The sequence below is a fragment of the Palaemon carinicauda genome, chromosome 6 (genome assembly GCF_036898095.1).
Source record: "Palaemon carinicauda isolate YSFRI2023 chromosome 6, ASM3689809v2, whole genome shotgun sequence".
In the NCBI taxonomy this organism is placed as follows: Eukaryota; Metazoa; Arthropoda; class Malacostraca; order Decapoda; family Palaemonidae; genus Palaemon; species Palaemon carinicauda.
In genome coordinates this window covers 83,979,920-83,994,919 of record NC_090730.1, presented here as the reverse complement: position 1 = coordinate 83,994,919, position 15,000 = coordinate 83,979,920, and the positions used below count along the sequence as shown (strand labels likewise).

At 39.1% G+C, this 15,000-nt stretch overlaps 5 protein-coding genes across 5 annotated transcripts in view; all 5 read right to left on the bottom strand.

Annotated features, from left to right (window-relative positions):
* Nucleotides 1-478: 478 nt before the first annotated feature.
* On the bottom strand, nucleotides 479-2,615 carry LOC137643125 (uncharacterized). Its single transcript, XM_068375972.1, has 4 exons — nucleotides 2,517-2,615; nucleotides 1,298-1,555; nucleotides 777-1,030; nucleotides 479-686 (listed from the first exon to the last, which is right to left on the bottom strand). The coding sequence occupies exons 1-4, from the start codon at nucleotides 2,613-2,615 to the stop codon at nucleotides 479-481; spliced, it is 819 nt and encodes a 272-aa protein (XP_068232073.1).
* Nucleotides 2,616-3,018: 403 nt separating this feature from the next.
* On the bottom strand, nucleotides 3,019-3,572 carry LOC137643124 (uncharacterized). Its single transcript, XM_068375971.1, has 2 exons — nucleotides 3,448-3,572; nucleotides 3,019-3,286 (listed from the first exon to the last, which is right to left on the bottom strand). Exons 1-2 carry the CDS (start codon nucleotides 3,570-3,572, stop codon nucleotides 3,019-3,021), a joined length of 393 nt encoding a protein of 130 aa, XP_068232072.1.
* Nucleotides 3,573-3,707: 135 nt separating this feature from the next.
* LOC137643123 (uncharacterized) lies at nucleotides 3,708-4,538 on the bottom strand. Its single transcript, XM_068375970.1, has 2 exons — nucleotides 4,342-4,538; nucleotides 3,708-3,975 (listed from the first exon to the last, which is right to left on the bottom strand). The coding sequence occupies exons 1-2, from the start codon at nucleotides 4,536-4,538 to the stop codon at nucleotides 3,708-3,710; spliced, it is 465 nt and encodes a 154-aa protein (XP_068232071.1).
* Nucleotides 4,539-4,667: 129 nt separating this feature from the next.
* Nucleotides 4,668-5,585, bottom strand: LOC137643122 (uncharacterized). The gene is made up of 3 exons (XM_068375969.1): nucleotides 5,518-5,585; nucleotides 5,208-5,386; nucleotides 4,668-5,080 (listed from the first exon to the last, which is right to left on the bottom strand). The coding sequence occupies exons 1-3, from the start codon at nucleotides 5,583-5,585 to the stop codon at nucleotides 4,668-4,670; spliced, it is 660 nt and encodes a 219-aa protein (XP_068232070.1).
* Nucleotides 5,586-5,647: 62 nt separating this feature from the next.
* Nucleotides 5,648-15,000, bottom strand: part of LOC137643121 (uncharacterized) — a 53,028-nt gene continuing 43,675 nt past the window's right edge. Inside the window, exons 2-3 of the mRNA XM_068375968.1 lie at nucleotides 6,745-7,132; nucleotides 5,648-5,928 (exon numbers count right to left, since the gene is read on the bottom strand). Coding sequence (XP_068232069.1) covers nucleotides 5,648-5,928; nucleotides 6,745-7,132 — 669 coding nt within the window. The remainder of the gene's footprint in view (nucleotides 5,929-6,744; nucleotides 7,133-15,000) is intronic.

Here is a 15,000-nt window from a genome sequence, read left to right as displayed (position 1 = left end):
GGGCAACTGAGTAACCTTCAGTAGGGCTTTGGATAAATGGACCATGGTCTGCTGGGATTTGGGTACCTAGGTCATCATTAGCTGGGATTTGGGCAACTGGTTTGCTGTCACCTGGGCTTTGGGGAACCGGGTTATCATTAGCTGGGCTTTGGGCAACAGGGTCGTCATCAGCTGGGCTTTGGACAACTGGGTCATTATCAGCTAGCATTTAGTTAATTGTTTCATCATCAACTGGGCTTTAGGTAACTGGTTCATCATCAGCTGGATTTTGGGTAACTGGGTTATCATCAGGTGGGTTTTTGGCAACTGGGTCATTATCAGTAGAGTTTTGCGCAACTTGGTCGTCATCAGCTGGGTTTTAGGCAACTGGGTTATCATCAGCTGGGCTTTGGGAAACTGGGTTATCATCAGCTGGGATTTGGACGACAAGGTCCTCATCAGCTGGTCTTTGGGCAACTGGGTTGTCATCCGCTGCGATTTAACTAACTGGTTCATCATCAGCTGGCCTTCGGGTAATATAGTCATGGTCTGCTGTGGTTTGAGTAACTAGGTCATCATCAACTGAGCTTTGGGCAACTGGGTCATTATCAGCTGGGCTTTGGACAACTGGGTAGTTGTCAGCTGGGTCTTGGGCACCTGGTTCATTATCAGCTAGGCTTTGGGCAACTGGGTCGTCATCAGCTGGGCTTTGGGCAAATGGGTTGCCATCATCTGGACTTTGGGCAACTGGGTTGTCATCCACTGGGATTTAGCTAACTGGTTCATTATCAGCTGGCCTTCGGGTAAAGGGATCATCATCAGCAAGGCTTTGGGTTATTGGGTCATGGTCTGTTGGGCTTTGAGTAACTGGGTAATCATCAACTGAGCATTGTGCAACTGGGTCATTATCAGTTAGGCTTTGGGCAACTTGGTCATTATCAGCTGAGCTTTGGGCAACTGGGTTGTTGTCAGCTGGGCTTTGGGCAACTGGGTTATCATCAGCTGGGCTTTGGGTAACTGGGTCATCATCAACTGGGCTTTCAGCAACTAGCTCATTATCAGTTGGGCTTTAGGCAACTGAGTCATTATCAGTTGGGCTATGGGCAAGTGGGTTGTCGTCAGCTGGGCTTTGGGCAACTGGGTTATCATCAGCTGTGCTTTGGGCTATTGCTTCATTATCAGCTGGGCTTTGGGCAACTGTGTCATTATCAGTTGGGATTTGGGTAACTGGGTAATCAACAGCTAGTTTTTGGGAAACTGGGTTGGCATCATCTGGGCTTTGGGCAACTGGGTTGTCATCAACTGGGATTTAACTAACTGGTTCATTATCAACAGGGCTTTGGGTAACATGGGCATTATCAACTGGGCTTTGGGAAATTGGGTCATGGTTTGCTAGGCTTTGAGTAACAGTGTCATCATCAACTGGGCTTTGGGCAACTGGGTCATCATCAGCTGGGCTTTGGGCAAGTGGGTTATCATCAGCCGGACTTTGGGCAACTGGGTCGTCATCAGTTGGGCTTTGGGCAACTGGGTCATCATCAGCTGGGCATTTTTCTATTTCTTTTATTAAGCACCACTTTAATATTATTTTAATTAAATAAATGTATCTCTTTCAATCATATCAGTGCAATTAATTATTTATAATAAGACCCTCAGGAAAGAGAGTGATGGTAAAATGACGTTTAGTTCCTTAACTTTACTTCTTGAACTTGATGTACATTAGTTTTACAGTATTCTTCTACGTGGAATTATTTGGTTTTAAATACAGACTGGAACAATAAAAACTCTTGAAGATTGGAGGCTGCAACCGTAGACTTCTGCTACCACTTCAGCATTCAGATGCGAAATCCTTGAATTCTATGTGGGTGATTTGGGGATCGCTTCTTCGTAGATGTGTCCACTCATTGACACTCTTCTTGGTAATTTCTCCTTCATCGAAGATAATCTTATACCTCCCAGTTGAAAGGTAATTTGTTGGCATGTTAGGGAACTTGGTCCCTTCGTTGTCCGTCTTTGGAAAATATCTTGTTAACTAGACGTTTAGTTAGTTCAGGCCAACTATGCACTAGAGGTAGGGCCTCCCCCATGACGGGGGGAGAGGGAGAAGGGACAACCGATTATCGCGGTTACTTGTAGGAAAGAGCCGCTTCCTCTATACCATCAACTGTTTAAGTAGCTTAGAATAAGGGCGTTGTAATTGCGTCACGTCATGTGACTATTCTTGTGTTCTATTAGTCCCTTCTTCTGACGTAATGGTAACGTCATACATATGTCACTTATGGTTTCTCGGCAAGCGAACCGGCGTGCATTCCATTTGCGTTGTTTTGGCCAACTTATCGCTATGTCTGCACTTTTCACAAACATTGCCTTTCAAGTACCAGCTCACTCCAACTTCTTTTTTCTCGTCTCTCTCTCTCTCTCTCTCTCTCTCTCTCTCTCTCTCTCTCTCTCTCTATCGTTTAACTAAAGAATAAAACTCATAAATACTTGATCAAATACACATATCACCTTATTTAGTGTGAAATTTTCTCCTTTACATGACACATCATCAGCAAGGCTTTGAGTAATTGGGTCATGGTCTGTTGGGCTTTGAGTAACTGGGTAATCATCAACTGAGCATTGTGCAACTGGGTCATTATCAGTTAGGCTTTGGGCAACTTGGTCATTATCAGCTGAGCTTTAGGCAACTGGGTTGTTGTCAGCAGGGCTTTGGGAAACTGGGTTATCATCAGCTGGGCTTTGGGTAACTGGGTCATCATCAACTGGGCTTTCAGCAACTAGCTCATTATCAGTTGGGCTTTGGGCAACTGAGTCATTATCAGTTGGGCTATGGGCAACTGGGTTGTCGTCAGCTGGGCTTTGGGTAACTGGGTTATCATCAGCTGTGCTTTGGGCCATTGCCTCATCATCAGCTGGGCTTTGGGCAACTGTGTCATCATCAGTTGGGATTTGGGCAACTGGGTCATCAACAACTTGTTTTTGGGAAACTGGGTTGGCATCATCTGGGCTTTGGGTAACTGGGTTGTCATCAACTGGGATTTAACTAACTGGTTCATTATCAACAGGGCTTTGGGTAACATGGGCATTATCAACTGGGCTTTGGGAAATTGGGTCATGGTTTGCTAGGCTTTGAGTAACTGTGTCATCATCAACTGGGCTTTGGGCAACTGGGTCATCATCGGTTGGGCTTTGGGCAACTGGGTTATCATCAGCCGGACTTTGGGCAACTGGGTCGTCATCAGTTGGGCTTTGGGCAACTGGGTCATCATCAGCTGGGCTTTGGGCAACTTGGTTGTCATCAGCTTGGCTTTAGGCAACCGAGTTATCATCAGCTGGGCTTTGGGCAAATGGGTTATCATCGGCTGGGGTTTGGGCAACTGGGTTATCATCAGCTGGGATTTGGACTACAAGGTCATCATCAGCTGGTCTTTGGGCAATTGGCTTGTCATCCACTGGGATTTAACTAACTGGTTCATCATCAGCTGGCTTTTGGGTAATGGGGACATGGTCTGCTGGGCTTTGAGTAACTGGGACATCAACTGAGCTTTGGGAAACTGGGTCATTATCAGATGGGCTTCGGGCTGCTGGGTCATTATCAGCTGGGCTGTGGGCAACTGGGTAGTTGTCAGCTGGGTCTTGGGCAACTGGGTCTCATTATCAGATAGGCTTTGGGCAACTGGTTCGTCATCAGGTGGTCTTTGGGCAAATGGGTTGCCATTCCCTGGAATTTAGCTAACTGGTTCATTATTAGATGGCCTTCGAGTGACGGGGTCATCATCAGCAAGGCTTTGGGTAATTGGGTCATGGTCTGTTGGGCTTTGAGTAACTGGGTAATCATCAACTGAGCATTGGGCAACTGGGTCATTATCAGTTAGGCTTTGGGCAACTGGGTCATTATCAGCTGAGCTTTGGGCAACTGGGTTGTCGTCAGCTGGGCTTTGGGCAACTGGGTTATCATCAGCTGGGCTTTGGGTAACTGGGTCATCATCAACTGGGCTTTAAGCAACTAGGTCATTATCAGTTGGGCTTTGGGCAACTGAGTCATTACCAGTTGGGCTTTGGGGAACTGGGTTGTCGTCAGCTGGGCTTTGGGCAACTGGGTTATCATCAGCTGCGATTTGGGCCACTACATCGTCATCCGCTAGGGTTTAAGCAACTGTGTCATCATCAGTTGGGCTTTGGGCAACTGGGTCATTATCAGCTGGACTTTGGAAAACTGGGTTGGCATCATCCAGGCTTTGGGCAACTGGGTTGTCATCAACTGGGATTTAACTAACTGGTTCATTATCAACGGCGCTTCGGGTAATAGGGGCATCATCAACTGGGTTTTGGTCAACTGGATCATTATCAGCTGGGCTTTACGCAACTGGGTTCTCGTCAACTGGACTTTGAGCTACTTGGTTGTCATCAGCTGGAATGTAGCTACCTGTGTTCATTATCATCTGGTCTTCAGGTAACAGGGTTATCATCAATTCGGCTTTGGGAAACTGGGTCATGGTCTGTTGGGCTTTGAGTAACTGGGTCATCAACAAGTGACCTTTGGGCAACTGGATCATCATCAGCGGGCTTTGGGCAACTGGATCATCATCAGTTGGGCTTTGGACAACTTGGTCATTATTAGTTGGCCTATGGGCAACTGGGTCATCATCAGCTGGGCTTTGGGCAACTTGGTCATTATCAGATGGACTTTAGGCAACTTGGTCACCAACAGCTGGGCTTTGGGCAACTTGGTCTTTATCAGTTGGGCTTTGGGCAACTGGGTCATCAGCAGCTGGGCTTTGGGCAACTGGGTCATTATCAGTTGGAATTTGGGCAACTGGGTCATCATCAGCTGGGCTTTGGGCAACTTGGTCATTATCAGTTGGGCTTTGGGCAACTAGGTCATCATCAGTTGGGTTTCGGGCAACTTGGTCTTTATCAGTTGGGCTTCGAGCAACTGGGTTATCGTCAGCTGGGCTTTGGGAAACTGGGTTATCATCAGCTGGGCTTTGGGCATCTGGGTCATCATCAGATAGGCTTTGGGCAACTAGGTCGTAATCAATTGGGCTTTGGGCAACTGGGTCATCATCAGCTGGTCTTTGGGCAACTGGGTTTTCATCAGCTGGGCTTTAGGCCACTGGGTTGTTATCAGCTGGGATTTAACTGACTGGTTCCTTATCAGCTGGCCTTTCGGGTAACAGGGTCATCATCAACTGGGCTTTGGGAAACTAGATCATGGTCTGCAGGACTTTGAGTAACTTGATCATCATCAACTGGGCTTTGGACAACTGGGTCATTATTAGTTGGGCTTTGGGCAACTGGGGCATCATCAGCTGGGCTTTGGACAAAAGAGTTATCATCAGTTGGGCTTTGGGCAACTTGGTCATCATCAACTGGGCTTAGGGCAATTTGGTCATTATCACTTGGGCTTTAGGCAATTGGGTCCTCATCACTTGGGCTTTAAGGATCTTGGTCATTGTCAGTTGGGTTTTAGGCAACTGGGTCATCATCAGTTGGGCTTTGGGCAACTGGTTCCTCATCAGATGGGCTTTGGGCTACTTGGTCATCATCAGTTGGGCTTGGTGCAACTTGATCATTATCAGTTGGGCTTTGGGCAACTGAGTCATTATCATTTAGGCTTTGGGCAAATAGGTCATCGTCAGTTGGGTTTTGAGCAACTGGGTCATCATCAGTTGGGCTTTGGCAACTGGGTCATCATCAACTGGGCCTTGGGCAACTTGGTCTTTATCAGTTGGGCTGTGGGTAACTGGGTTGTCGTCAGCTGGGCTTTGGGCAAATGGGTTATTATCAGCTGGGCTTTGGGCAACTGGGTCGTCATCAGCTCATCAGCTAGGCTTTGGGCAGCTAGGTCGTCATCAGTTGGGCTTTGGGCAACTAGGTCATCATCAGTTGTTCTTTGGGCAACTGGGTTTTCATCATCTGGACTTTGGGCAACTGGATTGACATCAGCTGGGATTTAACAAACTGGCTCATTATCAGCTGGTCTTCGAGTAACGGGGTCATAATGAACTGGGCTTTGGGAAACTGGATCATTATTATTATTATTACTATTAATCCCAGCCAAGCTACATTCCTAGTTGGAAAAGCGAGATGCTATAAGCCCAAGGGCTCCAATAGGGAAAAATAGCCCAGTGAGGAAAGGAAATAAGGATATAAATAAATGATGAGAATAAATTAACAATAAAACATTCTAAACACAGTAACAACGTCAAAACAGATATGTCCTATATAAGCTATTAACAACGTCAAAAACAGATATGTCATATATAAACTATAAAAAGACTCATGTCAGTCTGGTCAACATAAAAACATTTGCTCCAACTTTGAACTTTTTAAGTTCTACTGATTCAACTACCCGACTAGGAAGATCATTCCAAAACTTGGTAACGGTAACAGCTAGAATAAAACTTCTAGAATACTGTGTAGTGTTGAGCCTCATGATGGAGAAGGCCTGGCTATTAGAATTAATTGCCTGCCTAGTATTACGAACAGGATAGAATTGTCCAGAGAGATCTGAATGTAAAGGATGGTCAGAGTTATCAGCTGGGCTTCAGGCAACTGGGTTGTCGTCAGCTGGGCTTTGGCAATTAGGTTATCATCAGGTGGGCTTTAGGCAACCGGGTAGTCATCCGCTGGGCTTTGCACAATTTGGTCATAATCAGCTGGGCTTTGGGCAACTGGGTCATCATCTGCTTGGCTTTTTTGTAACTGGGTTGTCATCATCTGGACTTTGGGCAACTGGGTTGTCATTAGCTGGGATTTAACTTACTGGCCTTCGGGTAACAGGGTCATCATCAATTGGGCTTTGGGAAACTGTGTCATGGTCTGATGGGCTTTGAGTAACCAGGTCATCATCATCTAGGATTTGGGCTACTGGGTCAGTATGGGCTTTACGCAACTGAGTTCTCGTCAACTGGGCTTTGGGCAATTGAGTTATCATCAGATGTGCTTTGGGCAACCGAGTCGTCATCAGTTGGGCTTTGCACAATTGGGTCATGATCAGCTGGTCATTGGGTAATTGGGTCGTCATCAGCTGGACTTCGGGTAACTGCTTCATCATCAGCTGGGCTCTGGACAACTGGGTCGTCATCAGCTGGGCTTTGCCCATATAGGTCATCATCACCTGGACTTCGGGTAACTGGATCATCGTCAGCTGGAATGTGAAACAATTGATTTTGCAATATTGCTGTAAAGTTCAGTAATCTTCTTGTGAATCTCCTCGCCATTTTGGTTTGTGTTAAATTGGCTTCTTGGATAATTGTTGTGACTTATTCTCTGGGTGGCGTATATTTTCTATGGTTCTTTTTAACCTTTTTTCATTAGGAATAAAGTTTGGCAAGTTTTCAAAATTTGGTAAGCTCTTTTAAGCGTTTGTCCAGTCTTTACATTCTTCAAAACTGTTATTATCATCTGCTCCTATTCAGAATACATCAAATAAACACAACTCTGTATTTGTTCATCCATGGCTGAAGCTTGAAGAGTTTGAAAATCTCCTACTCTAGGAAAATTTAGAAATACTACTGCTGGCTAAACAACCATTTCATGAAATGATATTTTAGGCTAAAAATCAGTTATTTATAAAAGACAACTATATGTGCATACGTTTTCAAGATTCATAAAAACTTCATGAAATATGTTTTATGGCTAAAACCAGTTTTTCCTAAAAGACAATCAGTTATGCATAAGTTTTGAAAATTCATTGCCTTTTTCATGAAGTAGTGTAATGGTTTGCTCATATCATGAAATGGGTGGTTTCACCAACGAGATGGTATATATATATATATATATATATATATATATATATATATATATATATATATATATATATATATATATATGTATATATATATATATATATATATATATATATATATATATATATATATATATATATATATATATGTATATATAAATATATATATATATATATATATATATATATATATATATATATATATATATATATATATATATATATATATATATATATATATATATATATATATATATATATACATATATATATATATATATATATATATATAAATATATATATATATCCGTAGTACAATCTGCACCTAAGTACAGAACAGTTACAGCGTCTACGAACAATGGCAATAAATTACAGGGCTTATATAAAAAATACTAGCCTCACACCCAAATCCCCACCGTCATTTTTGTCTACGATCATTAATCTTCAACTTCAAACCCACACGCACACTATGCGTATCAGCGTTACAATAACGCAGATAATAAATGTGACCATTAAAAAGCGAGAACCTTCATTTTCCCTTGACCGCCCACTCACGTCACAACTCATAAAATATTTTATGAAAAATTGTATAAACACAATAATCGGCTGGCTCTATGGCACCTTGACCCCACCCTGACCATACAGTGTAATTTACACTATGTCGAGCCTCATATAAGAGGTTTTTTGATTAATGTAATCTTGTTCTTTCAGTTTAATGTGTCATATTTTCGTCCCTTTTCTTCCCTTTCACACATAAATAACTTAGAGTCCAGTTCCGATCTGAATAGAGAATATATAAAGACATATTTACTCGTAAGCAAACACAAAAAGCTTATGGGAAACAATTGTAGACTGCATAGTTCTGAGTAGATATGAGTAGCAAAAACAGAAATGTAGGACCGAAAATGAATATGAGTAAAACTAATGAAGATGTAGAGAGATAAGATACAAGGGTTATAGACGGACCTCTAGAGATTGCTAACGGATATACTGTACAGTACGTATTTAGGATAGAAGTAAGTGTTTCCCCAGAACACGAGACCGAAATTGAAAGAGGGATAAGCATGGGATGGAAACCTTTTGCTAAACAAAATGAGATTATGAAAATTAAAATGTAACTTTCTCTAAATATAAAAAGTTTACAATCAGATGGTCGTACCGATATCAACTTATGCATCAGACTTTTGAAGCCTTACTAAAGCCATACATCATAAACTAGATACAACTCAAAGAGCAATGGAAAGAATAATGACGGGAACAATACTAAGAGTCAGAGAAAAAGCAACTTGGATACGAGAGCAAACTTATGTAAGCGATATTTAAACTACAAGAAAAAAGAAATCGACATGGGAAGAACAGATAATAAGAATGACAGATGATAGATGGACAAAAAAAATAACAAAATGGGTCCCTACTAGAGATTGCAAACGAAGCAGGGGAAGGAAGAGAAGACGACGGATTGACGAGCTAAGAAAATTAGTGGGTATAGGTTAGCATTAGCAAAACCATAAACAGACGCTTGTGGAAGGACATGTCTGAGCACTTCGTTAATAAGTTGAGAAAATTCAACAGTGACATATAATGAGTTATACAATCATACACACACATACATATATATGTATATATATATATATATATATATATATATATATATATATATATATATATATATATATATATATATATATATATATATATATATATATATAGGCATATACATATATATATGCATATATATATATATATATATATATATATATATATATATATATATATATATATATACTGTATATATGTATATATATATATATATATATATATATATATATATATATATATATATATATATATATATATATACATGCATATATATACATATATATATATATATATATATATATATATATATATATATATATATATATATATATATGCGTGTGTGTGTGTGTGTGTGTGTGTGTGTATGTGTATACATACAGTATATATATCGTTTCTGATGTTAGTAGAAATGTCAAAAAAAGTAACTCCTATGAAATTTCTAGTTTTTTAGAGTCAAGTCCACAGAAGTTGGACAAAATTGATTCAAACCTATGGTGACGCTTGACAAAAAGTATATATATGCGTTTTAGAATCTATTTATATGCTCTGAAACCTTGCAAGCATTTAGGTAAACTTTTGTAATTACTCCGGTAACATAAAACCTCAATCCACCGCATCAATTTCAATCACTAACCTTTGCATGACGTCATTAGAGGAAACGCCCAAAAACAAAGCACAATAATTATAAGAAAAAGAGTATTAACCACAGCGACACTTTCCTTCAATCAGCAGAAATATGTCTATCATTATAAATAACACAGATTGAAGAGCGATATCTTTCTGGTGATGTACGATAACTATCGAAAAGCCTGAGAAAAAAAAGTGGAAAGAGCAAATTGATATAGAAATCAATCGCAGCCAAAAGAAGAAATGTTAAAAGGCCAGGTTCAAGGCGCTATTGCGGTATGCCACATCCCTCTAGGAAAATATTGCACAATACAAATTAAAGAGAGAGAGAGAGAGAGAGAGAGAGAGAGAGAGAGAGAGAGAGAGAGAGAGAGAGAGAGAGAGAGAGAGAGAGAGAGCTTAGACTGCTTCCTATTTTTATTCAGCAAAACAGGTGATCAAAATACTATATGCATATCATAAAACTATATCCTTATAATGCAGTAAGAATAAATATATATGGATATAAACAAACCGCAACAATGACCAATTCTACTATATATTCTTCAAGTTATTACTATATGATGTAGTTAGATTATTAACAGGGAGGTACCTCTATAAACAATATAAGTGAATCTGAAAACGTGCAAACGAATGTCTAAAAAAAAAAAAGAAAAAAAAATTGATCAAATGCTAAAGCCCTTTAATCGATATAAGACGTTGATCCTAGACAATTTTTCTTTCAGGGGTGCATCTACATTCTCCTATAAAGTGAAGTTTCTATCTGCACCGAAAAATAATCTTGAGGATAAAAGTTTCTTTATTAATAGGAACGAAGAACACACTTTAAAGCTAAATGTCACCCTTTGGCGAAGATTGAATAAGTGATTAAATAGCAAAATTTGTCGCTAAAGAAGATTCAAACTTATCCAAGCTTAGTAAGAAGTCACTTTCATAGATATGATACATGAATAGGATGTAATCTAATCATTCTAATCAGTGAAGTTATTTTGAATTTTTCATATTTTTTTTTTTACGATACAGGAGACAAGAAGACAAGGATCATAAGATTCTCTTTTCATGAAAGACTCGATCACTTTTGAAAATTCCTAATTTTCAGGCTACTGATGGGAAAACTATATGACTGTAAATAAACAGGCAACAATTTATTTGGGAGCCGATGGAAAAGCCCACAGTATAACGTTTGACAAAAATAAAAGGAAATTAAACCAGAAAACGCAAAGACCTTCAATGTTAACGTAGTAGTGTCCCGCCTGACATTTCAAATTACCGCAGCGATCTTCAATGACATAACAATGAAGAGAAGCTCTCATTAGAAAGGCCTTTAAAACAGTCACCCATTTTGAAATCCAGGCCCGGTGGGATCAAAAGAGGATGTGAAAGGGAGTCAAAGGAAAAGCTTAGCTTCAACCTCGAAGGAAATGCCTGTGGCATCTCTTCAAAGGATGAAGGTTACTGGAAACTTACCCAACCAACTTATAGATTATGAATTATTTACAAAAGAAATACGAGCATTCATTAATGAGCATACCACAGTCAACTCAACTCTTCATGAAAAAAACTAACTAAAACTTCCAATTCAAAATGTTTATAACGAATCTGGTTACCAAATCATACCGTTCATACTGGTCTGGTTTCCATTTATTGAAGGGCGTTATGTTAATATTCCCAACAGAATTGTGTTGTGCCAAATCGTTAAATCTTACTCATTAAAATGCAGGTGGGGTGGGGTGAGTCTCCAGGCCATACAGACACCTCATACCTCAACTAATCTCATCAATTTCATACCGATGAGGTATCTGCATTTTCTTCTAATTCTTTTATATCTTTCTCGATACCCACAGAAAATTAAGCACCTGGATGGAGTTTCCCCATAAATAATCTTGCAAAGTGTGGTCAAATTCGTTCAATTATCTTCAGTTCTGTTGACAGGTCAGAAGGCTGATGGATATATTGACTGCAATAATAAAATAATAATGTAACTAATTTCCTGGTGGCTATTACTAGGCAACTTGAAGGAAAGATTATCTCCTCCAGATTAACGAACTATCTAAGGCAAAATCTGACATAATGAATAAATCTAAGCTGTAATGAATCAAGTAGTTAATTCCCACCATCATAGATAATTGATATTATGGCACAGTAATAGCTGGGGTGGATCCGTAGGCCTACCAAGAATTGTCGCTTTGAAGCCCTCTTGGGGACATTTTTTTTCTATTGGACAAAGACTTACAAAGGCTCTGAATGTTTCCAGGTACCTCCCTCTTAGTATACCTTTTTTTACACAACAACATTTTAAACAGTTTTATATATGTGATTATTACAAAATCTTAATATTAGAAATTAACCCTAAAATGACAGTGTGTATCTCTCTCTCAGACGAAAGAATCTGTATTTTGACCACCAAATCAAAATCATTTATCAACAAAGCTACAATAGACGATGATTCTACGAGATTTAACAAAGGTGCAGTTCTGTACTCTGAAATTTATTCTAAATATATAGAACAAGAAATCAAAAGGAATTTCCAATGAGGCCAATGCAACTACAAAATAAAACTTTTCGAGGTCATTGGTCTAATAAATACTTTGTTCGATACATAACGACTATGACAGAAAAAAAGACAAAAAGAGATGATTGTGCATAATTTCCTCAAATAATCATTCTCATGAAGTAAAAGCTGATTCCAATCAACACCCTTAATTGAATAGTCTGCTTGAATAAGCTGTAGATTACTTCAGTGAAACTAGCAACCCCTTGATATAGGTTACTCTCCTTGATTCTATTTCATCCACAGTTTGATTATCTCGGTCACTCAAGATTATTGAATTTTTAAACAACACCCAGCGACCACATGATCATATTTTTGCATATAAAGGTGAAAAACGGAAATAGGATAAATACGCAATTAATGGTGAGTTCCCATCAAGCGGTATTGATTCTTACTTTCAGGTAATGAATTCATCGTATTTGAAATTTGAAATTAATTAGGAAAGACGAAATAAGCAATATTTCATCTGCCTTACTTATCTCTTCTTTTCCGTGATATATCAGTCTCGGTTCATTTCATCTCCCTTGTTTCTTATGTTGATTTCTGGATACCAACTAATTGTTTCAGCAAAAAAAAAAAAAAAAAGACAAATTCATTCCACTATATCAAGACCGACGTAGTCTCTGATACGCTCGAAAATGTTCCGGTAAATTCACGTTTATCATGAATGTCGAGTCTTCAAATTAATGTCAACAAAACGCATTTCAATTTCTAACAAGGCTCTTATTTCCCCCCCCCCCCCCCCTCTAATAAAAATGGGGATTATCATTTGCTTGTGCTTCTCAATGGCTAGTTCCTTTCTGTCAACATCATAGTACAGTTCACTATGTTCAGACTTTTAGCTACGTGGGCATTTCATTGGAAAATCTAAAACTATACATTTTCTGAAAGCTTATTATTATCATTATTACTTGCTAAGCTACAACCCTAGTTGTAAAAGCAGAATGTTATAAGCCCAAAGGCTCCAATAGGAAAAATAGCCCAGTGAGTAAAGGAAATAAGGAAAGTACAAGAAAAGTAATTAAAAATTAAGAAAATATTCTAAGAAAAGTAAAAACATTGAAATAAATATTTCATATATAAACTATGAATACTTTAAAAAAACAAGAGAAAGAGAAATAAGATCGAACAGTGTGCCCTTATGTAACCTCAAGTAAGAGAACCCTATCTCAAGACAGTGAGAGACCATGGTACAGAGGCTATGGCACTCTCCATGACCAAAGAACAATGGTTTGATTTTGGAGTGTCCTTCTCCAAGAAGAGCTTCTTACCATAGCTAAAGAGTCTTTTCTACTCTCACCAAGAGGAAAGTAGCCACTGAACAATAATATTGCAGTAGTTAACCCCTTGAGCGAGGCAGAATTGTTTGTAATCCCAATGTTGTCAGGTGTATTAGGACAGAGGAGAATATATAAAGAATGGGCCAGAATATTCGGTGTATGCATAGGCAAAAGGAAAATGAACCGTAACTAGAGAGAAGGATCCAAAGTAGTAATTTCTGACCAGTCAAAAGACACAGTAACTCTCTAGTGGTAGTATCACAACGGGTGGCTGGTACCCCGGCCAACCTAATACCTACTATGTCAAGGAGAGTTTAAAAACCAATGTTGCCACTTCCTCTGACATAGCGACCATATTAGATATCCAAAATGGCGGCAGTGTGAATCCTAGAATACTGTGCTTTGTGGCTATTACACTAATTATCAGGCAAAGGAAGATGGATTTTATGTTAATAACCGAGGGAACTAATTTTCACTATAAAAGGAATTAGCAGAAGCCGTGTAAAACAGTTAACTGAAAAAGTGAGGGAAGTCCAAAAAGGCTATATAACACAAATCAAATATTTATTGCGTAGATTAATTTCACAACAAAGTGACATGAAGACATCCGCATGTAATATTGACAACCTGATAGAAACTGCTTAATACACCTGGAGATAAATCAGTGTTCCCTCTTTTATATAATAATTGAATATGGTATGTAAAATAACAACCGAGGATGAAGAAAGGCAACGTTGGATGAACACTTTCGTGAAGTCATGAATAGGAGATATAATGAGAATAATGTGATTGATATACTTGAAGCTGAGTAACATCTTGATGTGCCCATGAATGAATTCAGTGTTTTTGAAGTCGAAGCCATTCTTAAAAAAAAAAACTAAAGAGATCGGAAGCCCCTGGATACGATGGAATAACTGCCGAGATGATATTAGCCAAAAATGAAGTGACTCCTAGAATACTTACAAGAGTATTTTGTAGATTGTGGCATGAAGAGACAAAACCTGATGAATGGGAGCTAGGAGTGTTGGTGAAAATGGCAAAAAAAGGAGATCTGGCTGATTGCAATAATCACAGAGGCATTACACTTGCGTCGGTTGTCATGAAAGTATATAATATGCTTATTCTAAAGAAGCTAGAGAGAAAGATTGATGAAAAGCTGAGAGATGAACAAGCAGGATTTAAAAAAGGTAGAAGTTGTACTGAACAAATTT